This window comes from Gambusia affinis, linkage group LG11 (assembly GCF_019740435.1).
Source record: "Gambusia affinis linkage group LG11, SWU_Gaff_1.0, whole genome shotgun sequence".
Taxonomy (NCBI): domain Eukaryota; kingdom Metazoa; phylum Chordata; class Actinopteri; order Cyprinodontiformes; family Poeciliidae; genus Gambusia; species Gambusia affinis.
Window position 1 is genome coordinate 25,954,941 of NC_057878.1, and position 27,719 is coordinate 25,982,659.

At 37.2% G+C, this 27,719-nt stretch overlaps 2 protein-coding genes across 7 annotated transcripts in view; both read right to left on the minus strand.

Moving 5' to 3' along the window:
• The window catches only part of LOC122840369 (protein mono-ADP-ribosyltransferase PARP4-like), a 35,978-nt gene extending 24,435 nt beyond the window's left edge, over positions 1-11,543 (minus strand). Inside the window, 17 exon segments of the mRNA XM_044132710.1 lie at positions 674-802; positions 885-1,033; positions 1,490-1,631; positions 1,730-1,913; positions 2,034-2,132; positions 3,005-3,136; positions 3,219-3,370; positions 3,442-3,612; positions 3,689-3,826; positions 5,450-5,608; positions 6,428-6,532; positions 6,604-6,682; positions 9,384-9,450; positions 9,815-9,873; positions 9,875-9,978; positions 10,429-10,559; positions 11,537-11,543. Of these exon segments, the coding sequence (XP_043988645.1) occupies positions 674-802; positions 885-1,033; positions 1,490-1,631; positions 1,730-1,913; positions 2,034-2,132; positions 3,005-3,136; positions 3,219-3,370; positions 3,442-3,612; positions 3,689-3,826; positions 5,450-5,608; positions 6,428-6,532; positions 6,604-6,682; positions 9,384-9,450; positions 9,815-9,873; positions 9,875-9,978; positions 10,429-10,559; positions 11,537-11,543 (2,007 nt within the window).
• A 2,718-nt stretch (positions 11,544-14,261) lies between these two features.
• Positions 14,262-27,719, minus strand: part of LOC122839745 (protein mono-ADP-ribosyltransferase PARP4-like) — a 36,684-nt gene continuing 23,226 nt past the window's right edge. For 3 of the 6 annotated variants that reach the window (XM_044131663.1, XM_044131662.1, XM_044131667.1), the window contains 13 exons: positions 27,646-27,684; positions 27,234-27,254; positions 26,828-26,848; positions 24,744-24,767; positions 24,581-24,619; positions 24,166-24,189; positions 22,722-22,739; positions 22,215-22,289; positions 19,285-20,606; positions 19,117-19,177; positions 17,858-17,960; positions 17,213-17,345; positions 14,262-15,681 (listed from right to left, as the gene is read on the minus strand). In XM_044131663.1, coding sequence (XP_043987598.1) covers positions 15,474-15,681; positions 17,213-17,345; positions 17,858-17,960; positions 19,117-19,177; positions 19,285-20,606; positions 22,215-22,289; positions 22,722-22,739; positions 24,166-24,189; positions 24,581-24,619; positions 24,744-24,767; positions 26,828-26,848; positions 27,234-27,254; positions 27,646-27,684 — 2,088 coding nt within the window. In that variant the 3' untranslated portion in view covers positions 14,262-15,473. The remainder of the gene's footprint in view (positions 15,682-17,212; positions 17,346-17,857; positions 17,961-19,116; positions 19,178-19,284; positions 20,607-22,214; positions 22,290-22,721; positions 22,740-24,165; positions 24,190-24,580; positions 24,620-24,743; positions 24,768-26,827; positions 26,849-27,233; positions 27,255-27,645; positions 27,685-27,719) is intronic. The other 3 variants (XM_044131666.1, XM_044131664.1, XM_044131665.1) reach the window with 2 other exon arrangements.

Sequence of the window (27,719 nt, forward strand, 5' to 3'; positions counted from 1 at the left end):
CTATTGATGCAATAGTTTCATCAAAAGAGTCTCAACCAAAGGTTGAGATCATGTTCTGTACAGAACATGGACTTTAGGCACACATTGGTGGTTCTTCTCATTATTTTAGAAATTTGACTTTGTAATTTAACACCTTCAAACTGCACCTCTGTTTCAGCTCCACGGTTGCCATGGAAATTAAAGAATTTCTCAAACATCTATGAAAGAATCAATCACTTCAGGTATGCTTTGATGAGGGAATAACATTATAACATGATGTAAAGATGAAAAAAGTAGACTTTATATGATGCCGCCCCTGAAATATTTAATGATATATTTAATAAGCTAATTGTCTTCTAAATAAACTAGTCATATATGTATTTGGTACATTTAATTAATAAATCAATGATGTAATTATTTATTTAATTTTGTCCCTTCTAGTCCTCCATTCCCAGCATGATGAAGTATTAAGAAATCTATTAAGTTCTGACCTTTTCTTTTCTAGGCTTTTGTTTGTACATGTTTTAGTTGAGCTGTTACTTTTTTAAAGGATTGAATTATTCCCTATTGTTTTGGATTCTGAAAATAAAAATGAAATACAGACCACATGGTGGGTTGAACTGTGTCAGCGCTGTCCAATAAGGTTGTATTTTGCTTTGTGAAATATTTATCTAAATATTTTGCTTCAGATTACCTCTCCCACCAAGTGTTTCCCATTGATGAAAGCTTCAAATCCGCACACGGCAGCCAAGTCCAGCGGGAAGACGTACTTCGCCTCGATGGGCTCTGAGCTCTGATTGGTGTATTTCTGGAAGATGATGACCTGACAGAGGAAAAAGTCTGAATCAGATCCAGAACCAGGATTAATGTGTCACCAAGCTGATCCAGGTGATTCTCTTTCCAACCTGGCAGAGCAGATCCATCAGTTTGCACTTCACATGGACGGCCTGCAGGGGGAGCTGCTGGCCTGAACTGTCCATCAGTCCAGCTTTAATACGTTTCAGAGGGTTCTTCACATTTTCTAGATCTTCTTCAACATAATCTGAAGTGAGATCTGTAGACAGAGGGGCTTGTTAGATGGAAATGTGTTTGAAAGTAGAAACCACACAAAAATAAAAACTGGTTTAAGACATCAAAAATACTGAAGTTCATGCTTAATTTAATGTTTTCCAGAAACAGGATGGATGACTAATTATCACAGGTCAATGTTTGCTATGAACCCAAAGAAAAACACACCAACACTTGTTAATTACAAAACTATTTATAGACATATGGTTACTGTGACATTCACCTTCATCAGGTAACTTTATTTTTTTAAGAACCGTAACTCATCTGAACTCATTGGATTTAAGTCAAGAAGAAGAAGTCAAAAAATCTAAAGAAAAAATGACTTTTTTCAGTTTCCTAGCAACAGAATACTAATCTCAGGACAGCGAGACACATTCATATCCAGGAAGAAGAGCTGTGTGTCGTCGTCGTGGCGACCTAATGTCAGGTATCTGCAGCTCACCCGGGTTCTCGGCAGGCTCAATGGGTTCTGCAGTCAGGTTGATGTCCGGACTGAAATTCTTCTGCTCGTCTCCTTCCACTCTGAACTGAACTACATACTTCATCTTCACTTGGTCAAGAGAGTAAACTACATACTCGTCATCCTGCAGCACAGACAGAAAACAGAAATCAGTTTCCTCAAGGTGCAGCAGAGCTTTAACATGCTGAACATGCGATGGATATGCAGCTCTTCTGTTCTCACCTCAAAATCAGATGTTGGGTTGATGGCACGTCGGACTGCATGAACGCTGTGGTAGCCCTGAGGAGCGTCAGTCAGAGTCTTGTGTTCTTCAGTAAGGTCCTTACAAACCCCCATAGCCACATCACAGACCAGCAGGAAGCGAGATCCATTTGTTTCACTGGGTTGGGCGTACTTCAGACTGGTGCTGAGAAAACAGAGAGAGCCTAGAGTGCAGCAGACCAACCAGAACATCCAAAACTGTCCTAACGTTGTTGTTTTCACACCAATAAACATACAAGACCATTGAACATTTATTCAAACCAACCTCACAGCATCACCGAAGTAAATCCCGCTGCCAAGTTTCCCGTAGTCTGTTCTCGTAATCCCATGTTGCTCCACTACAGCACGAGGAAGCAGCAGACCTCTGAGGAGCCAGATACAGGGTCAAAGTCGTTTTTAAAAGAAACAAATCATGATAAGATACTCAGAAATCAGACTCAAAATTAAATTTTAATCTAGAGCTTTTTCTATGTTCTGATAGCTGTAAATGGATTAAATGACTGATTCAGGGATCTGAGAATTTATCTTGGACAATAAAACAAATTATCTGTTTTCTAAAATTTAATGTGTGGAAAATATGGATTTGTTTTTACCAATGCACTCCATGAGTTTTCATAGTTCACAGGGATTTTATCCCCTACAAGAATTCCCATTTTGTTTGACAAATGTGCTTTACAGCTTCTGTGTATTTTGACTGTTAATTCAGGTTAACTCGCATTCAATTGTAATTTCTTTGTAAAAAAAAAAAAAAAAAAGTGATTAAAAAAATTGTAAGAAAAAAAAAAAGATTAAAATCGAATTTGGCTTGAACAAAATCCGCTAACAGTCAGTGTTTACAAATGTTTGACAGAATGATGCACCTGAGAAAAGCAGAGACAAAGTCCTGAAAACTCTCTTTAAAGCTTCCAATGATTATATAATTCTTTTCTAACAGTGGTGGGCACCGCTAACTAAAAAGTTAGTTGCGCTAACCCTATTGTACTAATCATAAACATTAGTTCTGCTACTGCCAAAGTGCTTTCTTAAAAGCATAAATGTGAACTTCTAACTTCTTGAGGAATTCTTAACAGCCGATAACCAAAACTTGAACAGAAAGATATTGAAAGATAAGAAATTTATCACAATAAGTGTAGGTCACAGAACTCTTCCCTTTTGTGTCATTTAAAAATCTTGACTTTTTCAGTATCTATCAGCTGTAAACTGTGTTATCCGTCTCAGGATTCTGCTGGGACTTACCTGGACAAGATTCCTACAAAGTTACTGGGTCTGGACGCATGGAGGAGGGGCTTAATGTTCCCAATCTCGCTCCGAAACCTTTGAAGCTCCTTCGCTCTGCTGACACGGATGATCTGCTGGATCTGCACAGGCCTGAAAACACAGACATGTTTGTTGTTTTGTTTCCAGAAAGGTTTCTGGTGGTTATTGGTAGGTTTTTATTTTAAAGATGGACCTGTCAGCCAGCAGGGCGGCGATGTTCTGGAACTCTAAGCTTGACTGGGAAACAGCTTCCATGCCGCAGCGAAGTGCGCGGTACTTCCCCACAGAGGACGGCTTCGGGTTGTTCATGGTCATCTCGCTCACGTTCAAAACATCTCGGATTAACTGGAAGAAAATCAATTACGTTATCCCAGTAGGGCCTAAAATCCCACCATAAAGCTGTGCACTGGTATTACCTGACAGAGATCCAGCTTCTGAGACAGAAACCAGGCTTTAGGTGACTGAGGTCTGGGCTCCTGGTGAGGCAGCAGGAAGAAAACCTCGTCCAGGAGAGACAACGTCTCTTCCTCGTTTCCCTCCTTCAGTTTCCTCTGAGCCTGAAGCAGAAGGCCTTCAGCTCTGCTCACCTGAAACAGCAACAAGTTCCTCAGGATGGAGCCTCAGATCTGACCCTGATCTGACTGCAGATCGGTGCAAACCCACATCGTTCAGGCTGAGATCGGAGATGGGAACTCTGAGGACGTTCTCAAGGCAACCGTGAGCTTCGGTCCACAGAAGCTCCACAAACGCCGCCACGTCAGGGGACAAATCACCGGAGCTCAGCTTTTCCTCCAACAACAGCTGAAGGTCATTCAGAGAGAAGATCAGAAACATTAAGTTCAGAAGGTAATTAAATGTGACCTATAAAGGTTCCTTGAACAGGTTAGAATAGGTCTATGGCTGAAACAAATCATATTTTATATTTCATATTTTAGCTGTTTGTTTTAAATCCAAATAACCCACTGCTAGGTGCGCTAATGGTGCAGGGGTAAAGCACAAGACCCATATGATGAGGCCTACACCCGGCTGTCATGGGTTCAGGTCCCAGCCAGTTGACCTTTACCACATATCTTCCTTTTCTTTTGTATCCCAGTTTCCTGTCAATTTGCTTTGAAATAGAGGTCACTAGAGCCAAAATATCCTTTAAAAAAATATTTAAAAAATAAGCTGCTGCAAGCCACGCCCCCAACTCAAGGTTTACATGTGGGAAACACATGAAAATGACAGCAAACAGAGAAGCAATTTAAATAACGTTGGCTCCGCTCCTCGCAGTAATAGAACAAACCTCTGACACAGTTTTATAATGGCTACGGTAGTGGAACTCAATATGTTACCCAATACATTTACTGAGTCATTTTTGCCTTGTCAGCAAACACTGAGGCAAAGATGACAAGCAGAAAAATTCTCCAAAGAGTCGTACATCAGGTCTGTAAGATAATTTGTGGGAAACAATGGAGAAATCAACAATAAAGCCCAAGTCTTTCTCAGCCACAGGAAGATTGAGAGACACAAAGTCTTATTGAATATCAGTGTGAACTCTGTCAGACACATTTTGCACAAGTAAAACGGGTGAGTAATGACTTCAATAATACCAGCTTGTGAAAATCTCCCTTCAGGAAAATGCTTAGAAATAAACATTAGAATTAAAAGGTGCTTAAATGTAAAAACTACAATTACTGCAGCTCATGTTTTCATGCTGCCATAGAGCTACTATTGGAAATTATACACAAAATCAAGCATAACTTCCTCCACTTGTTGATATTTGATTTGACTACCAGTAAGTGTCTTTATGACAAAACAAAATGGGATATTTACAACCAGTTACCTTTGTGCAGGCGATTATGTGGGAGTGAAATTTTTACACATTCGTTGAAAAGTAGCTTTAGTTCAGTTGGACTCTCAATTGTAATTAGTTATAGACTTTGACTGGGCCATCTCTCAAGTCATCATGCAGCTGCTACCATGTTTCACCATGGTAACGTAACATTCACAATCTTTCTTCAGTTTTAATCTTTTCTACATGTAAGAAACGTATTTATCCATCACTATTTCCCCTCATTTTGCTGCAAAAATTATTTGACCGGTTACAAACATTACAAACTTGAACCAATATGCACTATAAAAACTTATGATGTTAAAGAACCAGATTTAAGTTTCCAGTCAAATACAAATGCAGTTTATGTTTTCTTATATTTTTATTTGTAAAAAAAATTTAACACCACATTTTATATTCTCCATTGTGCACAATTGTGCACCACTTTGTATTAATCAGCCAAAAAAACACCACAAGAAATTATTTCAAGGGTTATGAATACTTCTGCCATGCAGTGTAAACAATTAATCCTCCAGAAATGTTGATACATGATTAATTTTCCACACACAAACAGTCACACATTACCACATGTGGTGCAGCGTGTATCAGACCTGCTCCAGGGGGGTAGAGCCCAGGTGTGGCGCGTCAGCAGGTAAGCTGCTCATCCTCTGCAGCTCAGAGCGCTCCAGTTCTTCACTCAGCTCCTTGTAAACGTCCACAGCTTCTTCTGAGGTGGACAGGAACACCAGCCGATCCATCACAGCTGCCTTCTGTTGGAAAAACCATTTCAGATTTGTTTTGTTCCAACATGATTTTAAGAATAATTTGAAAAGCAGAAACATTAAAGGAATAAGGACTGGCGACCTGTCCAGGGTGTACCCCGCCTCTCACCTGTTGACCACTGGAGAGAGACCCCGCAACCTCACTAGGGTAAGTGTGTAAGATAATAGATGGATGGATGGATGGATGGATGGATGGATGGATGGATGGATGGATGGATGGATGGATGGATGGATGGATGGCTTAAAGGAATAAGTCAGGGACTTCTGAACTGATTAAATTTTTGTTAAAAAACTTTCAATGACACCAAATATTTTGATCAATATATTGATCTGTTATACTGGAACACTGAAATGAGGAGAAAATACAGAAAATAATTTCTGGGACAATTAATCACCCAGCAAAATTTGTTATTGTGAAAGGCCTATATATCCATTTTGCACACATAAACCCTGATAGTATGATGGTGAATTAGGACAATACTAATAAAAAATTTAATTACAAGAATAAACTTGCACGAGAATAAAGTCAAACAAGAACAAATTCATAGCATTACAAAAATTAAGTCATTGTATTACATATTATTCTTGTAATAATACAACAACAAAGTTGTAACAATACGAGATTAGTCATAATTTAGGACTTTATTATTGCAACATTTATTTATTATCTTCTTAGCACGGCCCTAATCCTCCGTCGTACAGACGGAGCAGAAGCTCATGTTGTACTGTCTGTCTGACGACTTAACGGTTTCATAAATAGATATAATATAATGTATAATCTTTACATAAGTCTTAATGGTTTCATACCTTCGACAACACGTCGTCCTTCCAGTATCTGGCCACACGATAGCGCCGTCCCTGCTCGCCTTTGGCGCTCTGCAGCTCCAACACACAAAACCTGCTGCCATTCTCCTGCAGACAAACCTCCATCAGTACGATTCCCATCTTCAAAACAGAAATGGAGGATAAAACTTCTCCCTCACCTGTCCGAAAACGGAGTACTTCGCCACCTGGAAATCATCGGGGAATGCTGGGAGAGCAGAATCCGACTCTTTGTAGATTCTGGGTAAATTAATGAGTTGAGGGTTAAATGACAGTTTTAATTTCTTGCTACTTTCAGAATATTTTATATCTAAATAACTTAAAATATTAGAATTTGTTATTAATTTCTTAAAACCAGAAATAAATACAGAAATAACGTACTAAATACAGAATTAATTATATTTGTATGGCCAGAAAGGGGAGAAATTTTATAAGCTTTGTTCAAGCTCAATGGGGCCAGTGGGGAGATGTTATAACCCAACAAGTTCAAAAGTTCAAAAGAGCACAGATGCAGCGCAGAAGCCCAAGTTCAAAAGTGCTCTTGGACAGCAGACTGAGTTTTGCAAAAATACATTTTTAATAATTTAGCTTAAACAGATATTCCTAATTAAAACTGGGCTTCAGGGATATTACTCGATCCCTGAGGAAAAATATATGAAGTAAAGACAAATGTTTCACTTATTCCACAAAATATGCAATTATCAAGCAGGTTAATAATCAAAAAAAATAAAAACACATTAATAAATTAAATGGATGCAACAAAGCAAATCAAAGAAACTACAAATGGTGGAATAAACTGTAAAAAGGCATTCACACCAGCCCTGTTTAGTCGACGTTAAACAAACTCTAGCTCCTTTGCCTAGGAAGTCCGGTTCGTTTGGGGAGGTGTGAATGCATAATTAAACTCTGAAGCAAACCAAAAGAACAAACTCTGGTCTGCCCAAAAACTCTTGGTCTTCATTTGGTTGAAGTGAACTCTTGCACTATTTGAATGCATATGTGAATGCCAAGCGGACCAGAGACCGCCCCAAAGCAGAAACTGAACTGTAGTGCAGGGCATTCTGGGTAAATAAAATCAGAACAAATGCAAAAGTCCGACATAACAGGGAGAAATGGTTTGTGGTCTTTTACCAGAGACAAAAGAGAAATCGTACAACAGTTAAAATTTGATGCCAGAGAAAAGGTTGGGTAACAGATTGCTCAAAGGGTTTGGTTCATTTGACTGTCCAAATTAACAAAATTAAATTTATTACACTTTCAGCTGGTCTGGTTCACTTTTGCACTGCAAAAAAACCAAATTTGTTGAAAAACCTGTCCACCTCCTCTCCTGCACCAAGAACTACTGAAAGAAACGACACAATAAACTCCAAAGAAAACACTGACTGCAAATCTATTCTTCAGAAAATGTAAATAAAAATGGAGTAGGGTCAGATTTTAGTGGTGGTAGGATTTCTCTTTTATCGTTAGGAAAAGACCATGAGACATTTCTCCCTGTAGTGCTAGACTTGCGTCTTTGTTTTGGTTGTATTTCCCCAGAATGTTTTTTGGTTTATTTTTTACACCTCAGAGTGGCCAACTTTCTTTTATTCTTATTTGATAAAACAGGGGCTCCTGCACTGCATCTGTGCCCTCTGTCTGTTACATTGGCTTGAGTAAGTTTTTGGGGAAAAAAACAAAAAAACAACAAAACAAAAACTTGTAGTAGTTGTTTTGCTTTTTACGTTTACATATATTGTATGTATATTTTGAACTATTACTACTGCTACTTGAGTAGATTGATTTTACATTTAAAGAAATAGACTTTAAATGCAAGATAAAAAACAGATTTTTAGAACGTTTATGGGAGTCTGAGCATAATTACTAATTTTCTACATGTTTTTTTTTTGTTTTTATTTTCCCCTCCAGGGGGTCTTTTTGTTGGCTCTAGTGTCCCTTATTCGAAAGCGAGCTGACAGGAAGTGGGAAAGAGAGGGGAAGACATGCAGCAAACGTCGGTCGGGTCCGGGAATTGAACTTGCTACCGCCGCGTTGAGGACTGAAGGCCTCCAAATGTGGGTCGCGCTATCCCTACGCCACCACAGCACGCCCTCTACATGTTTTTTGTATTAATAAACAACATGGTTATTTTATAGAAATGGATAAATAAAGGGTATGCATTTAAAATACATTAAAAGCCTGTGTACTGAACTAAATTCCTCTGAAGTTGGGTCTGCTCACACTGCATCTGTGTCCTCTGTCTCCTGCACCTTTTTCAGTCATTATAATGGTTTAATCAGTTTATAACACGTCGTAACATGTTTCACTAACGCTCCCTCTAAATGCAACATGAGCGTGAGAAGCTTGTGCTGATTTTACGCCTGGGGCAACGATGGAGAAATTCTGTTTCTGCAGAACTGCACCTCTGCGTGTGTTAGCAAGTCAGCAAAATATAAAACCTTTGAACAAGAATTTCTTGAATCTCAGTAATTTCAAAAACAGTCATCATGATAACTACATGATGACTAGTCAACACATGCCAGTACAATAATGACCTCCGTTTGAACGAGCCAATCAGACGTCAGCCACTAATCCCAAAATTTGAGTTAGATGGCTGAAGTTGACCATTTGAATTAACTAATGATGTGCTTCAGCACAGGAACAAGAAATAGTTTATTAAATTATAAAATAATTATAGCTACTCTTAAAAATGAAATCAAAGCAATTTAGGTACATATTATTAATTTTATATTTAATAAACAATTTATTCCCCACACAAAAAGAAATCCACCTTTATTCCTGGAAATCTTTCTGAGAAAGTCATTATTGTAGCTTTAGCCTAAATCTCGCCTTTGGAAGTCAGATACAAAGACTTCAACTAATTTCAAAGTAAAACCATCGTGATGTGAGGTAGTGTCAGGAGTGAAGATGATGATGATGATGATGATGATGATGATGGTCCCACCTGAACTCCAGATTGTTTTTTTCAACAGCTGGTCCCTCTGATGAGATCGGACCTTTTGAAAGTTTGGCTGCAACAAACAGAAACAACATTAGACACAGAAACACATTATTATTCCAAGTTTTAACTATAATTAATACTTTTTTCTAATGAAGTTAGTTTAATAAAAACACTATGGTGACTCTGGGTCCAAAATATAACATCTTTCTCTTACACTGAATGTTCAATCTAACACTGAGGCTGTGAAAATATTATGAAATTAAATCCCTTTCACTTCCTAAACCTTCAGCAATGACTGTATTTTATATCTCATTCTTATTTCTTATAGTTTGACTTTTTCCTGCTCTCTTTTTGGTTTTTGGATTTATATTTGCAGTATTTGGTTCATATGGTAAGACCTTGATGTGTTAGTGGAGTTCTCTTCTGTGACTTACAGGGAGGAAGACCTGGAGATGATGAAGTGTCCATCTTCCACTCATCCACTGACAGAAGAACGGTGCTCACGTTTGTACAGATAATCAAAGTGGACCACCGATGTCTGGTTCTTCTGGATGCTGCACAGCACGTCAGAGAAGTTGGAGGTCACTGCCAGAGTGCACTGTGGGAGATGTAGACAAATATATGACCCAGTATTTCCATATACAGCCTTTAGCTTTTCTGTATTTAAAGCTAAAAGCTATTTTTTAACATTGTTAATGAACCAGATTATACAACTTTTATAGCACCAGCAATAAGTAGTTAACTGAAGTCTGAAAAGCAGCTAATTTAAGTTGCTTATATATCTGATAGCTTTAGTGGCTTATAGTTTGAATTTGTTATCTTGACTTTAAATGCCTATAAAAACCTTAAAGGTTTTGAAAAGCTAAAAACTTTAAAAGCTCCAAAAGCCTTAAAATCTTTTAGAGCTTAACAGTTAAACTTAAAGTTGATGTTCTTTATTCAGAATAATATATCTATAAACTGTGCTATAAATATTGTATTATCTGGTTCATTAACACAGTTAATGATTGTCATTAAAGGTTTACCCAAAGCTCAGATAAAATCTCACCAGTTTGTTGATTGTGGAAGAAATGTTGCCTCCGTTCTTTGTCGCCACTAGTTTGAGCTTCTTCTTCTCCTTACAATGCAAGTTTTTGAGCTCCAGATGCACCAAGCAGCTGTCAAACACGCCCACACTGCCTGAAGAGAAATTAAAAAAAAACTTCAGTTACGCAATTGAAGAACCAAAGATAAAAGAAATGTTCCATGTTTGCTGTATTAAAAGAAAAGTGTTTTATTATTTTATTTTAGGCTCGATTTAACAAATTTATTTTCAGTAATAAGAATACAATTTGGGTCACTTTCTTTCAAAGCATTAAACTTATTCAAATTTAATAAAAGCTGATTTGGGTGCAGAAAAGTAATTTTTTTCAGTAAAATTCTGGGTAAACATGGTTCTACTTACTGTAAATAATTGGTTAAAAAATGACAAAAATCTACCTCTAAATATTTACCATGTAAACAAACATCAGAAAAAAATCAAATATTTTAAAAACTAAAACCTGATAAATTTTTCCTGTTGAAAACAAACTCAGAAGTGAAGCTGCGATACAAACCTGAACCTCACTTATAAAACACCTGAATCTGTAAACAACTGTGAGAAATCATGGAAATAAAACAAATTTTCTTGGTTATTTTTGCTTCATTTCTGTGGGTTGAATTATTTACCTGGCTTGACACAAGAGCCGAGAAACCCGCCCTTCTAGAGAAATTTGTGCTTCTGCTATTTGGAACAGCGTCAAGTGACACAAATGGCAACATCTGGTCGGAGAGACTTCCAAAGCCCTGACAGAAAAGAAATCTTAAAAGAAAATCTAAAGCTTCATTGAATAAATAAATACAAGAAACAGGCAGAAAATTAACCAAAGTGATTAAAATAGGACAGAAGTAAATATAACTTGTTTCCAACCATACCAACAGAAATCAGAAAATACATTTAAACACAATATTCTTAATATTTTTTATTCAAATTGCAAAAACCATTTAATTTCTTTTCATTTTTACTCACTCAACAATAAACTAAACAATCAATATTTTAATAAAACAAGCAAAGCACAACAGTCAGAAAGTTTGTAAACAGCATAACTTAATCCACATATTTTAGTTTTGTGACCCACAAAACATTTTTATATAACAAATTCCAGTACATTTTCAAACAAAAAACATTGTCCTTTTTAAACTAATAATTTATTTTTGAAGTTAAAGTAAAGTATGCTCACTCTGCTTTCCAGTAAATTTATGAATCATAAATTTATAAATTGTATGGTTGAGGGCCGTACAAAAGCATTCCGATGGGCTGTAAATGGCCCCAGGGACACACTTTGAACACCCCTGCTATAAACATTCTTTGAATTTTGTTCAGAGGGTTTGTAAAAAGCACAACTTGACCCACAGATATATTAGCTTTAAAAGTTCAAGTATATCATGATGTTCTTTTTACCATGTCACGTAGCATAGAGTGATTTGAACTTCTTCTTTTCATTAAAATGTATTTGAGCTCCAGGAGCTCTGAGCAGTTGTCTAACAGGTTATGCTGCCTGTAGAGGAAAAGAAAGAACAGTAGTTAGGGGATGGATATATAAATATAAAAGGAACGTTGCACATTTGCTCTATTGTTAGAAAAGCGCCTAGTATTCAGTTTCTTTTAGGCTTGTTTTCTTCTGGGTAATTTTCAGTAATAACAGAATTTGGGTGCAGAAAAGTAATCTTTTCAGTAAAACTTGGGATAAATGTGGGCCTACTTATTGCAAAATATTGGTTATATACAGACAAACTTTGGGTTTTGCTTAACATTTTCCATTGTAAGAAAATTATTAGCCGTATTACAAATAAAAAGTCTCCATCTCATCAAGCACTTGTGATGGATGAGCCAAATTTGTATTGTTTTTGAATTGCAGTTGGCTGCTGCACAAAATCTGTGTGAAGGCCCACCAAAGGCCCCCGGGCCGCATTTGAACACCTTAAGAAATGCTCTTGAAAACCATCCTACAAAAAAAGCATGAATTTAACATGAAAACTTATTATAAATGGAAAGGTCAAAATATACTGAAGGAATTATGAAAACTACCAAGTCAAATCCTGTTTGTTACCTTTTACTATCTTCCAATTGCCTTTATTTAAGTTAATTTAACTTACTACCCTCTACTACATTTTACTGCCCTGTGTGAACTCTGAGTATCCGTAATGTCTTTCACAAGGGTTAAAACACACACACGTTGGCATTGGTGGCTTGTTTAAGTCTTCTTGGATTTGGCACTAACCACAGGTGAAGGTGCTGTGATTGGTAGCAATGTTCAGGTGGGGAGTTTCCCTTCATTGTCTCTTCTCTCTCCAGTGCTGAAGGTGGTGAGGTCTCTGCTTATTGTCACATTTATTCCTCATCTGAACTCAACTGGATCACTGGCCTTTAAGAAAAAGCTCACATGATCTTGAATGCATTTTATGTACTACACACACACACATATACAGCAGTGTCATACTTTTACATTAGAAAGCAATTTCCCAGAATTGCTTACTACTCTGATCTAACAACTGATCTACTAAATAAAAGAGCATAAAGTGGTGGTGTTTGGTGACTTATTATACTATGTGTCAACTTAAAGAAATCATAAAACAATTAATTATTGGTAGTTAAAGAAAACACATGCAGTGTGTTAAAGAAGAAAAACAGGTCTATTTATATTATTGGACGGGGAGAATAAAATGTTGACATTATCGGGCCCTAACGGCTCGGCGCGGATCCCACACAATGGGTGAACTGAAAAGGCCGTTTTATTTCTCATTGAGGTGTCAGGAATAACGGTCCTCAGCTGCAGCTATTGAGTTTAATCAGAATATATTGATTACTCTACATACTGTAACATTTCGTAGCTATCCTAAGAGACTGAGCGGCTGTCTGCCGTTTAAATGGCTGCGTCACCTTCAAAGTCTAGAATCTATTCTAGACCAACTTAATACCCGCCTCCGAGCCCGCTCCGCCCCATAGTAAAAAAAAGAAGTAAGGTATCAAACCCTATAATTTGATGTTAAGTGGAAACAGTTATTTATTTGGGAGCGGCGTAAGACGTATACTCAAGATAATGGCTTCCAACTGTAAAATCGGCCAACATTCTGTTCAACATTTCTACTAGCTTAGCATAACTTCGATACTAAGAAAAAGGTCACTGAAGCTTCGCTATAAATACACGTTGCTTTGCCCCATTATATAACTGTGTAAACATTTTCGGTATACCTCGAGATTCAAATCAAGTCAAAATATTAATACCTTTCCAGGAACAACTCTAATTTCAACTTTCTCCAAAAATTACCAGTTCTCAACCGTCCTTTTTCCCCCCCTCAACTGTCCAACAGCGCGAGATAGAACCTTCGAGTGCGGGGTGAGATTATAAAAGATATCGCGAGATTGCTTTTGAAATAACATGGGATTTTAAAAAAATATCTCAGCTTTTTCCCTTTTATTTTATATTTATTTTATGAAGCATCTCTTTAAATCTGGAAAATGCTAAAGCTCAGAGAATTGAATTATTTACCTAGTTTGACGCAAAAGTTGACAAACTCAGAAACAAGATATAAAATATAAAAGCAAACATTGCCTGTACAAAACAATCATAGGTTGGCATCTATAATTTAAAATGTATTTGAGCTCCAGGAGCTCCTGTATTTGAGCTCCTGGAGCTCAAATACAGGCAACAACAGGCAAAACATGAAACAACTATGCAGAAAAACGTCCAAGAATCCCAGCCTTAAAAATTAAAGCAAATAGGTCCAACCATCCTACCAACATAACCATGCACCAACATCAGTAGAGGCTCACTTCATTCATAAACACATTGCACAAACTACTGCCCATAAAAAATGTTTATTTGAGATCTAGATAAATTTCACGTTGAACAAAACAGACACCAATACCCAGGAAATGAAATAATTTGAAATGGTTACAATTGCTACGTTAGTAATTTATCTGAATTTTGCTATGAATAGGTCAACAAAAACAGTAAGTCGTTTAAAAATACATCCAAAACTGTTAATTTGTATAAGCTCATTCATTGAAAATGTCAAAGTTTCAATAAGAGAATCACAAAATGAGATGATTGAAACAAATACATGGTCATAACTTTCGCTTTGGTCATTTAATTTTCTGACTATTACCCAGATGCCATAAAAGAACTAGATTAAAAAAACATTTTCAGATTACTTTAATCAGTCGAATAAAAATGACTACAGATTTAATAAACACGGGTATAAAAACAAACCACCTTAGAATTCTTTGGAAGATTTTGTTGACATAATACCTGAATAAAGTACTTAAAGAGCCTTTGAAATTTTATTTTAACGGGTTACTGTCATAGATAGTGAAACATACTGTTACTGAAAATAGACACAAATTATTTTGGTGTTTGTTTTTCCAATGCCTGATATTTCCAAGTGAAAGCTGATATTTTATGTAAAGCAATGTGTAAAAACAGGTTTAAACAGTTCGTAAAACCAAAGAAGGTGCCTTAAACCGTTGCAAAAAATAAAAAATAAATAAAGAAAAGAAAATGTATATTTTAGTTCTAAGCCATCTTCAGATGAAAGTAATATCTGAAAATGATGTAAAAAATTTGCTAATTTCTCCCAAAAGATTAGTTTTATAAAACAACAAGAATTAAACTCCAAAAGTATCACAAACACATTTTAATCTATTCTTGTTAGTTTTTAAGATAAAAGCAAACCACCAAGGTTTGGTTTTCTGAATTTATTAGGGAGGAAGACGTTTAGATTGTGGCATCAATTATATTCTCCAGTTTGTGATTGATAACAGTTTTGTTTCTAATTCTATTTATCCATCTGTGAGTGTAATTTTACTAATTTTGTATCATTTAAGTGGATGAAACATAAATTTTTCTCTCCCTTTCTCACGTTTTAAAATTAAAAAACTAAATGCTTTAATATTTTGTCATGTAATTTTTGATGATCTTTACTTCTTCGTACATAAACACAAACCGAAGCAAATAAAAAGTGAAACAAAATACAAATTAATATACGACTTTCAGAAAATGTTGCATCATTTCCTCAGTGGACAGCCAGCGGCGCTGCGGTCTTCTGCAGCTCCAGGCTGATGAGCGGTGAGAACGGGGGAAAGCGTTCGAAGCCCAGCAGCTGGCGGGTGGAAGACTCCCAGCTCCAGCCGAACTCCAGCCGGCTGCAGGCGCACGGATACTCCCGGTCGGCCCAGCGCACCCAGTCCACTGCCTTCTTCACCTGCTGCCAGCGCTCAGACCTGCAAGGGGAAAATATTCAGAAACACTGACCTGGAAGCAAACACTCACATCTCTGCTCATGCAAGTAATTAAGCCAAAAATATACAAAAAATATACATACATAATTTATTAAACAAAGTTCAGTGCATAAGGGCTCATTAGCAGAAAATACTTGGAGATATTCTTTAGAAAATATAGAGGAAAATTTCAGCTTTATATATAACAAAGAGAAGGTGTAATAAACTTGTGGTTTTATCTAGACTTTATTCAGTCTACACTTTATGTTCCTGCCATTTATAAAAATTTAAATATTGTTTATCTATTTCCGTACTTATTTTGTCTTGTGTTTTTTCCAGTATTGTATGTTTTTTTTCTGTTTTAATTTTCGTGAAGAAAGGTTAAAAATTACCACAATATATAATATAATATATGTTGTGATATATACAAGTGGGTCACGTCCTTAAGTAATTTTTTTCTAAGTTTAAGACGTTATTTTGTTGATATTCTATTTTGAGATATTAATGCATAAATCTAAATTGCTGGCTGCCTTTAGGCTAGTTGTTAGCAACCGTTAGCATGTTGGTTGAAGAGGCTGTGCAGCTTTACGGTTATTTTCCCTGCATTTCAGGCCAGCGGACAGCTACAGGTTATCTTACATTATACATTTAGTCAAGTACTGATCTATGGTACATATAAAAAAATTTATATATATTTGCTTTAGTATTGTATGTTAAGCTTGTGATTATTTATTTTGATTAACATGTCATTTTGTACATAATCTTTATGTGGTTAATCATTAAAATAATCAATTACTGAAATAATCAATAAAAATACTTTACTCCTTTTACAGCAGGTGGAAAACCCTGAGAACTGAAAAAACTTGAAAACTGACTAAATTGTCACATTCTGCTGAGTTTTTGTCTTATTAGGCTATTTTTTAATACAATATTAGAAATATATTAAAAAATGCAAATAAACAACAATTTAATTCCTTTTTAAAATAAGAAAATAAACATTTTACTGTGTAAAATTCAATAACAGCATTTCTTTAATGTTTGCTTGATCATTTGTAGCAAAGGATATTTTTGGTTAAGTTGTGGCTTACTTATTGTTGAGTGTGTTGTTTCTTCAGTAAAGGGCCTTTTTTGAGTCTGTGTACGTCATTTTGTGATTAATTGATTACCAAATTAATTGACGATTATTTCAATAATTGATTCGTCACGATTAATCGTTTCCTTGATGGTAGAAATATGAAGTTAAGCTAACATGTTCCAGAACTTGAGTGTTTGGATCAATGTTCCTGATGCTCCTTACAGATGGACCTCTGGGTCTGCAGAAAAGATTTACTTTCCACCTGGACCAGGTCTGGTTCTGTTTTGGACCGTTTACATTCATGTTCTGCTAAGCTAAGCACTCCACTACTGGGACGGTTCAGATTAGTCATTTTAAAAATCACTTTTATGACCGACTGAATTAAATTTCCATGTGAGAGTTCATATCTGTGTGACCGGGTTCTCCTCATGTGTCTATGTGTTCTGTTGCGGTTCAGACCTGGACCCAGTCGGCTCCTTCAGGTGAAACAGACTCTGCAGCAGTTTTCCTTCCTCCAGCTTCTCCTCCCTCATCAGCTGCAGAACCAACAGAGTCGCCACCAGCCTCCTGATTCCTGTGTTGACCTTTGCACCTTTAACAAACATCCACACGGTTCAGTTACAACACTGGAGTAAACCAAAGCTAGACGACTGTCTGAAATTTAAAACCACCAAGTTTATTTTAATCTTTCTCTAGAACAGTGGTTCCCAAAGATTTTGTTCTGGGCCCCCCTATGGATTAAAAAAAATCCCCCCCAAAAAAGAAAAAAAAAAATCAACTGGGCCACACACATTGTTCTACCAGACATAAACCTATAAGCATATTTTGTTTTCAAACTCCACTGAAGTTTATTTCACACTTCAGGTCACAACAAAACAAACTACAAACCATCTTTTCAGTGAAACACTTTTGCGTAACTGTTTTATTTTTTTCATTCATCTATACCGCTTCCCGCAACCCCTGTTGCAATGGCAAGGCACCCCTCTAGGGGGTGCGCCCCACACTTTGGGAACCACTGCTCTAGAAGATAAATAGTAAAAAAAATGAATCAATGAATCTTAACACTAACAGCTCTTCCACACAGAGCGTAACATGAACTCTCACCCAGAGAAAGAATGCCTTTGTTCTTCAGGAACACGTTAGCGAACACATCCACGTTGACGTTGATCAGTTCTCCCAGCTCAACAGTGAACTCCCAGTATCCATCCTGCAGCACACAGAAGATTAACACAAGTTAGAACTCAGAAAAGTTGAAACTAAATATTTTTGCTCAATAACATCAACAAAAACTTAATTATCTCTGCATCCATGACATTTCTCATTTACATACATAATAAACAATCTTATACCCAGTATTGAGGCTTATGGGACACCACCGGTAATATTGAAGCATATTGAGACTGATCAATTCATACAAATTGGCATCTGTTATCAAAATAACTTTATGGAGCAGCAGCTTTTTAATTTATTGTATCGAATGCCTTTTTAGATCAATAAATATCCCACTGCAGATCTTACAGCATGTTTTACATTTGCTTGGAACCTTTGAAGAAACTTCTATTCTTTAAAATAACAACATTGTTTGGACAGATGAGACAAGAGGCGGTTGGTTGTAGACTAAGCAGCACATCTGCACCTCACAGCAACAACTATCTGACTCCAGTAATGTAGAGTTAGATATGAGTCTATCTGTCCAACAGCTATCTTATTCCAAACAGCAGCAAATTGCAACACTTGTAGCATTTTCTTACGGTGCAGTTTGCTTTCGCACTGCACTATCAAACGATCAAAACTAATAGAAAAACCTGTTTCCCTCTTCGTCTGTGGTGGCGCTGCACCAAGAACCGCTGAAGGAAACGACACAAAAACTTCTGAAAAAGAAGCTGAGTGCATCTTCCTTCTTCAGAAAATGTAAATAAAAAAGGAGTAGTCAGATTTTAGCGGTTGTAGGATTTCTCTTCTGTCGTTGATAGAAGACCACGAGCTATTTCTCCCACTACCACTAGTCACGCATTTGTTTTGGTTGTATTTACCCCGAATGCCCTGCACTATTGTCCGCTTCCTGCTTTTGGAGCGGTGTCTGGTTCGCTTGGCATTCACATTCAAACCACACCAGAAGTCACTTCAACCAAACTGAGACAGAAGTTTGTAGATGGACCAGAGTTCAGTTTTTTGGTTCGCATCAGAGTTCGATTATTCACACTTACAGAAACAAACGGGACTTAATAGACAAATATACTGGAATTGAGCAGAAGTTTTTATTACTTCATAAAATAAAATATAGATGGAGATCTTTTTTATGTATGATTCATGATATAAGTTTCTTCTTTGGACCGATTTAAACAACGGAGCAAACTTCTTACCGCCTGCTGCAGTTGGAAGATCTTAATCCACTTCAGCTTCTGCTCTTCTGGGCCTGGACCTCTGGACCAACATCACACAACACAAAAGACTCAATTCCAGGTAATAAGATGGAAAATATCAGCTCAGTGCTTATAAAGATAGAATGGTTTGTGTGTTCAAGAACTCACTCAAAGGATGGATGATGTGTCTGGATATCTGATTTAGCAATCAGATCATCCAGTAGATCTCCACGTAATAACAAGGCGGAGATGTTACGACGAAGACGACGACGTAGTGAAGCTCCACTGGGTCCTGGAGGTGGAGGAGGAGCTTCAATGGGTCCTGGAGGTGGAGGAGGAGGAGCTTCAATGGGTCCTGGAGGTGGAGGAGGAGGAGCTTCAATGGGTCCTGGAGGTGGAGGAGGAGGAGCTTCAATGGGTCCTGGAGGTGGAGGAGCTCCTTTGCGCTTTGGAGGTGGAGGTGGTGGAGCTCCTCTAGTTACTTGAAGAGGTAGTGGTGGAGCTACTCTGCGGTCCAGTTTGATGGAGCCCATTTTAGAGAAAGGTGTTGGAGCTCTATTGCACACTCGACTTAAATGTCCAATAAATCTAGGACGATTGAGAGGTGTTGGATCAGATTCTGGAACCTGATGCAACATTGTCTGTCCTTCATTGTGTTGTAAGGATGAGAGTTCCTCTTCTTGATTTGCAAAACATTCAGATTCTAAACGTGTCAAAGGAGCTTCGCCTAAAGAATCAGGTGTGGCTTCCTGCTGTACAGCACTAAGTTCTTCAGGTACCGGCACGCAAGAAATGAAGCCTGTCGTTAGAAATTTAGAAAATGGGGAAGGTTGCTCAAAAAATGCTCGACTTTTATCAGCAAGAGAGCTTGGTTTGGACAAATCTCCTGATAATGGCTGAACTGATGATGAAAGTGGTACAGATGGTTTCAAAGAAGCTGTTGATTTAGAGCCAAACGAAAATCCGCTCACAGACTGAGCAAGGTTCTCAGGCCTAAAGCAAGGTGAGGCTTGGCGAACATTACCAAACAGCGATGTTGATGTAAGTGCAAAACCAGAAGGTGAGGCTCCAAAACCACCAAATGAGGCTCCAAAACCAGCAGGTGAGGCTCCAAAACTAGAAGGTGAGGCTCCAAAACCAGCAGGTGAGGCTCCAAAACTAGAAGTTGAGGGGGCAGAACCACCAAATGAGGCTCCAAAACTAGAAGGTGAGGCTCCAAAACCAGCAGGTGAGGCTCCAAAACTAGAAGTTGAGGGGGCAGAACCACCAAATGAGGCTCCAAAACTAGAAGGTGAGGCTCCAAAACCAGCAGGTGAGGCTCCAAAACCACCAAATGCGGTTCCAAAACCAGCAGGTGAGGGGGCAGAACCAAATAGTCCTCCTGTCCCGGAGGACTCGCGTTGAGCAAATAGTCCTCCTGTCCCGGAGGACTCGGGGTGAGCAAATAGTCCTCCTGTCCTGGAGGACTCGGGAGCAAGAGACATACCTATCTGCAACAGAGAAATTCAGACACAAGAACCTTAAACATAAATACGTTAAACAGCTCTGATTATTGGATGCCATTTCTTCAGTTTAAGCAAAAATATTTATGTGGACCATAAACAGAAACTAAAAAACTGTGCAGGACACTGCCTGGATGGACAATTTTATTCATTACTTGGTGCTTATTTTTGCTTAAAGGCGACCTTTTATGCTCTCCTGAACAGGTTAAGATAGGACTATGGGTGATGCAAAGCATCTTCTGCACAAAATCAATCTTGGATAATGAGATATTCAGTTCTGTCCGTTTTGAGCTCCTTTCAGAATGAGATGTCATTATCCCTACTTCATAGTAACATAACTATAGACTATTTTTTTATCCTAATAGTATCTACCTTTACATGAATCAGACTGATCTAAACATTAGGAAATCAGAGGTAAACAAGATTAAACTGATGCCTTATGATCAGTGATGTCAGTAACGTGTTACTGACGCCGGACCACTTTTTTCAGTAACGAGTAATCTAACGCGTTGCTATTTCAAATCCAGTAGTCAGACTACAGTTACTTATCAAAATCATTTTTGCGTTACTGCGTTACTATCTTCTTTTGTTATTTAATCGTATTTCCTCTACTCGTCTTGTCGAGTGACCGACTTCTCTATGCGACAGAAATGTAAACAATGGAGGGAGATGCGCATTTTGTAGTGGAAAAACTGGAACTAATTTGAGTTTCTGTCGCCAAGTCCGATTATTATAAGCGGCTTTGGGCTTCATTTTTTTTTAAGTCGCTTGCAAATTTAATGAGTGGCGGGTTGCGCCTTTTTGGGCTCGTTTTTGAACATGAAGTTGCTCATTTGGGCTTGGAAATAAGCAGAGACTCATGATAAATCCCAGAATTTGTCCGTCATTAAGGTAGTTTTACTCAGTCTCTCCCTGTTCATCATTTCCCGGATGATCCGTCCCGCCGTGTCTTTGCTAATGTCAAGCTAATATATTACCTATGAATGACGTCGAGCTTCACGTTGCGCTCCAGAAAACTGCAAACATTGAGACTAATCTGAACAGCGCAATAAACGTGAAAATAGCCACGAATGAACGTGTCCGTAGTTGCCAATAATTATAACGGCAGCTTAATACCGTTATAATTATTAATATTAAGATAAGTGTCACAAGTCTGTGCAGCCATCTGAGCTGTGGAGCTGCAGGAGGAGCTCTGTGCGCTGCGCTTTGACACCAAACGCAGTACTTGAAAGTAACCAGTCAATAGCACAGAAGGTCATCATTGGACTTCATTTGGTAATAAATCAAAAAATTTAAATGTCAGTGACATTTTCACCTCAGTAAATACAGATATCTGGATCAGTGAAAATAAGTGTAAGACACACCTGTCCTTAAAGTTTTAACTGACTCTGCATAGGTTTAAAGAGTAATTGCTGTAACTTTGGGGAATATTGGTTTCATTTTATTCATTTTCTTTCTTTCTTTTTTTTTTTTTGCCAGTAGAGCTCCTGGCCTTTATTTGATAGTGAAATGACATAAAAGTAAGTTGTGAGAGAGGAAGAAGACATGCAGCAAAGTTCAACAGATGGGGACTGAAACTTGTGATTGCAGCCTCACCACTGGGATCGGACTCTGTGCCTCTGTCCTCCTGTGGTACGTAGAACCTTTCTCTACCAACTCTAGAGGTTTCTCCTATGTGCAAGAAAGAGGAAAGGAGCCATTATTACCACAGTTTATTTCATCTCCATCAATCCCATCTCATATTAAGGCTCCATTGTTTTCACTGTCTTTAGATCTGTGTTCACTGGATCGCTAATGCTAAAGCACCAAACCTATTTATGTAAACAGGCCTGGTTTAGGTTCGGACATTGATAATACATTGAACTAATGAGAAAGGTGAAGTAAAATGCTCCAGAAAAAATTGCTAGTTGATACCACTGCCTATACGCAGCTTGAAGTTTCAATATAAATACTCTATAAGTACTGGTTTTTGTTAAGTATTACCATCAAATAAGACCCATCTGAAACATTGATTGTTCTCCAAAGTTAAAGTTATATCAGTTAAAAACATCTGAGCCATTTGATACAAATACTAGATTCATGTGTGAAGGTTTGTGCTTCTACCTCAATCTCTCCAGATCTCTGTAAAAGAAACACAAGCAGAAAGTGGGTTAGAAATGCATCATCTGCACCTGATCACTTATTGCTTAATGTTTATTAGATGTACTTCATATTAAAATGCCAGAAATTAAAATGAATTTCTTCCAGTTCTAACTCTTGCTTAATATTTGTTGAGTAAATACCTCATGACATTTGTAAGTACCACTACAAGTATGCTGTAAGTACCAGTAGATACCCTGTTCTTTATCCTTTCAATCTTCTCTAAAATACCTTAGCACCCTGTTGGCACCCTGTAAATATCCTATAGTAAATACTCAGTACCATTTCCTGTAGGTTGATTTGGAAGCAAGTACTCCATAGGTACTCTTCTAGTTTTCCTGACAGTATGTCATGACTACACCAGAGATACCTTGTGCATACTTTATTAACATAATATAATCCTGCTACACTTACTTACCCAGTAAATAGCAGAAGATACTTGCATACACTACAAGTTTCCCTCTAATAACTCAGAAGTGTGTAAGTACACCAAATATATAGTGTAAACATCTCTGTTTGTTTACTTTATTATTATTATGGACTGTTGTTGTGACGTTGGGTTTAGATTGAGTTATGTAATTAGATATGTTTTCTATTAAGCCTGGTTTTTTGACACTGATTATTTTTTGTTTGTTTTTCTTTTTAAATGTTTTTTTTTTTATTGTTAATCTTTTTCTCCTCCATAATTACCTTTTGTGATAAATTTTTATCTTTTTTTTTATTGCTTCTTGGTTTTTTTTTTATGTCTTCAATCATTGGTATGATACCTCCTCACTTTTCCTGGACAGAACATATAGAGGATCGCCTCCCTGCCAAGGAGAGGTTGCTAGAGGACTTTTCCTACCCAACACAGTCATATTGTTATGGAGTAGACAGAGTTACTGCCAGCAGGTTTTTCGTATCTTGCGTATATGTTTCTTTTGTTACGTCTTCCAGGATAGTGTTGTGTTATCTCTGATGACTGAGGAGGGAAATGTGTGTTGATTAATATTAAATATTATCATATTTATTTATAATCATGTGATGGAAAAATTACAATAAGGTCACATCTGCTAGTCATGTCATATGAAATGTTTATGAACTCTCACCAAAAGAACTATTTGGGTTTCATGTAGAAGGTTAGTTGTTTTCTGCAGCTGCATCAGAACCAGGCTGCCTCGTCGTTGTTGTTAATTCTTTATCTTTAGTATAAAACTCATTTGTTGTCTCTGCCTGACAGAGCTTTTCATCCAGACCTGCTTCATTACTGATTGTCCTACAAACTCTCTGTATTGTGCACAATATATGAATAAACCTGATCGAGTGATTTTACTTGAACAGTGCTTGGAAATAGTATTTCCACGACAGTTCGTACATATAAATAAAAACATCAGACCCAGATACTAGATCTGTGTATAAAGGTTCTTACATCGTCCTCCCATGCTTCATAGTCCTGTAAAAGAAACAAGCAAAAAGCAGGAAAGTGAATTAGAAAGGAAAGATCTACACTTGATCATTTATGTTGTTTATTTATTAAAGTTTTATTAATTGAAATCACTGTTCAAGTAAAATACTAAGGACACATTCCTTTAATAGAAACAATAATCAATACTGCCACTTAGAGAAAATACATAAAAATAACACCATAAAAACCCTGGAAGGACAGTTACAGGAACCAGTACAGTCATACTGGTACCTATAACTGTAAGTTAGGAGAAAGAAGAAACACCTTTTGTGCTTCTCCATAAAATCTTTGAATCATCTGTAAATATCCTGCAGTGAAAACATCAATAAAAACTGTAAAGACGCAACTAAAAAAACAAGTGGTGAAAACTCCATGTTACCTTAGGACGTGCTGCCCAGTAACGAGTTACTTTGTCCATCTGTAACAGAGAAACATAACAATCAAGTCATCAAAATCTTTGAATCATCTGTAAATATCCTGCAGTGAAAACATCAATAAAAACATCAGAGCCAGATACTAGATCTGTGTGTGAAGGTTCTTACATCGTACTCCCGCTCTTCATAGTTCTGTAAAAGAAACAAACAGAAAGCAGGAAATTGAATTAGAAAGGAAAGATCTACACTTGATCACTTATGTTGTTTAAAGTTTTATTAATTGAAATTACTGTTCAAGTAAAAAAAAAAAAACATTATAATCCCTTTCTGTCAGATGTAAATCTTTCTTAAAATCAGTTTTTTTTAAAAAATGCGGTAACTTTTGCTGCAGAATGATGTTGATTTAGCAGCTTGTCTCTGAAAAACTGGCAGCAATAAAGAGAGAAACAGTGAAGCTGTGATCAGCTTCTGTCTGAGCTGCAGTTTGTGCAGAAGTGAAAGACCAGATTACATAACATTAGTTTGGTGTAATGTGAATTTAATTTTTCATTTAGATTTAAAAATAAAAAAGTTCAGGTGTGGGAATTGGTTTACATTTTTTGACTCCATTATCTGAATCCAGAATGTTGCACATTTAAAAAAATAAAGTGCCACAATGTAACTATATTCATATGTATGCCAAAATAACCAGCTGATCTGAGTGTTTATCATTATGTTTGGGTCAGCAAGGAATTTCTATGAAACTCAATGAAATATCTGGGTTTATTTTAGCCCATCAGAACCAGAACCTCAAGGTGTACATTAGTGGAGAGGTGATCACAGCTGCTGCGCTCACGGCCCGTCCACAATAACAAGGAGCAGAACCAAACAGCACATTAACAGCTTAGAGCGCGAATTCCCAGTGGAAAAAACCTAGACTTACTTCAAGACCCAAGTAAACAAAACCCAGCTGACCAGAAAGAACTACAAGGGTCACATACTGGAAACCTTCCTATGGCTAGCTTAATGTTTCCCAATAGGTACTGGTTTTAGTCAAGATTTACCACCAAAAATTACCCAGATGAAACTCTGACCATGCTGTAAAGTGAAAGCCATATTCATTAAAAAGTCGTATTATATAAATGTGTGTGAAGGTTTTTACTTCTACCTGGAGCATCTTCTTCTAGTAAAGAAACACAAACAGACAGCAGGGACAGAAAGTGAGTTAAAATAGTAAATGGTATGATCAGCACCTGATCACTTATATTGATTAATATAATTATCCATCCATCCATCCATTTTCTTACACCCTTGTCCCTTAGTGGGGTTGGGAGGGTTGCTGGTTCCTCTCCAACTGCGTTCTGGGCGAGAGGCGGGGTCACCCTGGACAGGTCGCCAGTCTGTCGCAGGGCAACACAGAGACATACAGGACACACAACCATTCACACACACACTCACACCTAGGGAGAATTTAGAGAGACCAATTAAACTGACAGTCATGTTTTTGGACTGTGGGAGGAAGCCGGAGAACCCGGAGAGAACCCACCATGCACAGGGAGAACATGCAAACTCCATGCAGAAAGACCCCGGGCCGGGAATCGAACCCAGGACCTTCTTGCTGCAAGGCAACAGCTCTACCAACTGCGCCACTGTGCAGCCCTATTATTATAATATAATATTATTTTATTAGTTGAAGTCAATGTTTATCTAAAATGCCAAAAATAAATAAATATCAATACCTAGCTGCCACTTAGAGAAAATACATAATAATGACACCATAAAAACCCTGGAAGGACAGTTGTAGGAACCAGTATAACGGTACTGGTACACTTTTGTGCTTCTCCATAAAAGCTTTTTTGGCGGTTTTAATTTTATTCATTTTCATTTCTGGGACTGGAGCTTCCTTCTCTGTGCAGGACAGAGGAGAGGAGTCATGATAGCCACAGTTTAACATCCATCAATCCCATCTGATGTCAAGGCTCCATTGGTTTCACTGTTCTTAGACCTGCGTTAACTGGATTGTTGACGCTAAAGCATCAAACTCGTTTAGATAACCTAGTTATCCCAGAGAGGAAATTTATCCAACTAATGGGAAAGATGAAGTAAAAGTCCCAGAAAAACTGTAAGGGGTTACAGTTGAAGCCTTTATAGATCCTCCATGAGTACTGGTTCTTGTTAAGCATTAGCATTAAATAAGAACCGGATGTAAAGAGAAAGTCATATAAATAAAAACATCAGACCCAGATACTAGATCTGTGTATAAAGGTTCTTACATCGTCCCACGCTTCATAGTCCTGTAAAAGAAACAAGCAGAAAGCAGGAAAGTGAATTAGAAAGGAAAGATCTACACTTGATCATTTATGTTATTTATTTATTAAAGTTTTATTAATTGAAATCACTGTTCAAGTAAAATACTAAGGATACATTCCTTTAATAGAAAAAATAATCAATACTGCCACTTAGAGAAAATACATAAAAATGACACCATAAAAACCCTGGAAGGACAGTTACAGGAACCAGTACAGTCATACTGGTACCTATAACTGTAAGTTAGGAGAAAGAAGAAACACCTTTTGTGCTTCTCCATAAAATCTTTGAATCATTTGTAAATATCCTGCAGTGAAAACATCAATAAAAACATCAGACCCAGATACTAGATATGTGTATAAAGGTTCTTACATTGTCCGACTCTTCATAGTCCTGTAAAACAAACAAGCAAAAAGCAGGAAAGGGAATTAGAAAGGAAAGATCTACACTTGATCATTTATGTTATTTATTTATTAAAGTTTTATTAATTGAAATCACTGTTCAAGTAAAATACTAAGGATACATTCCTTTAATAGAAACAATAATCAATACTGCCACTTAGAGAAAATACAAAAAAATGACACCATAAAAACCCTGGAAGGACAGTTACAGGAACCAGTACAGTCATACTGGTACCTATAACTGTAAGTTAGGAGAAAGAAGAAACACCTTTTGTGCTTCTCCATAAAATCTTTGAATCATCTGTAAATATCCTGCAGTGAAAACATCAATAAAAACTGTAGAGACGCAACTAAAAAAACAAGTGGTGAAAACTCCATGTTACCTTACGACGTGCTGCACTGTAACAAGCTACATCGTCCATCTGTAACAGAGAAACATAACAATCAAGTCATCAAA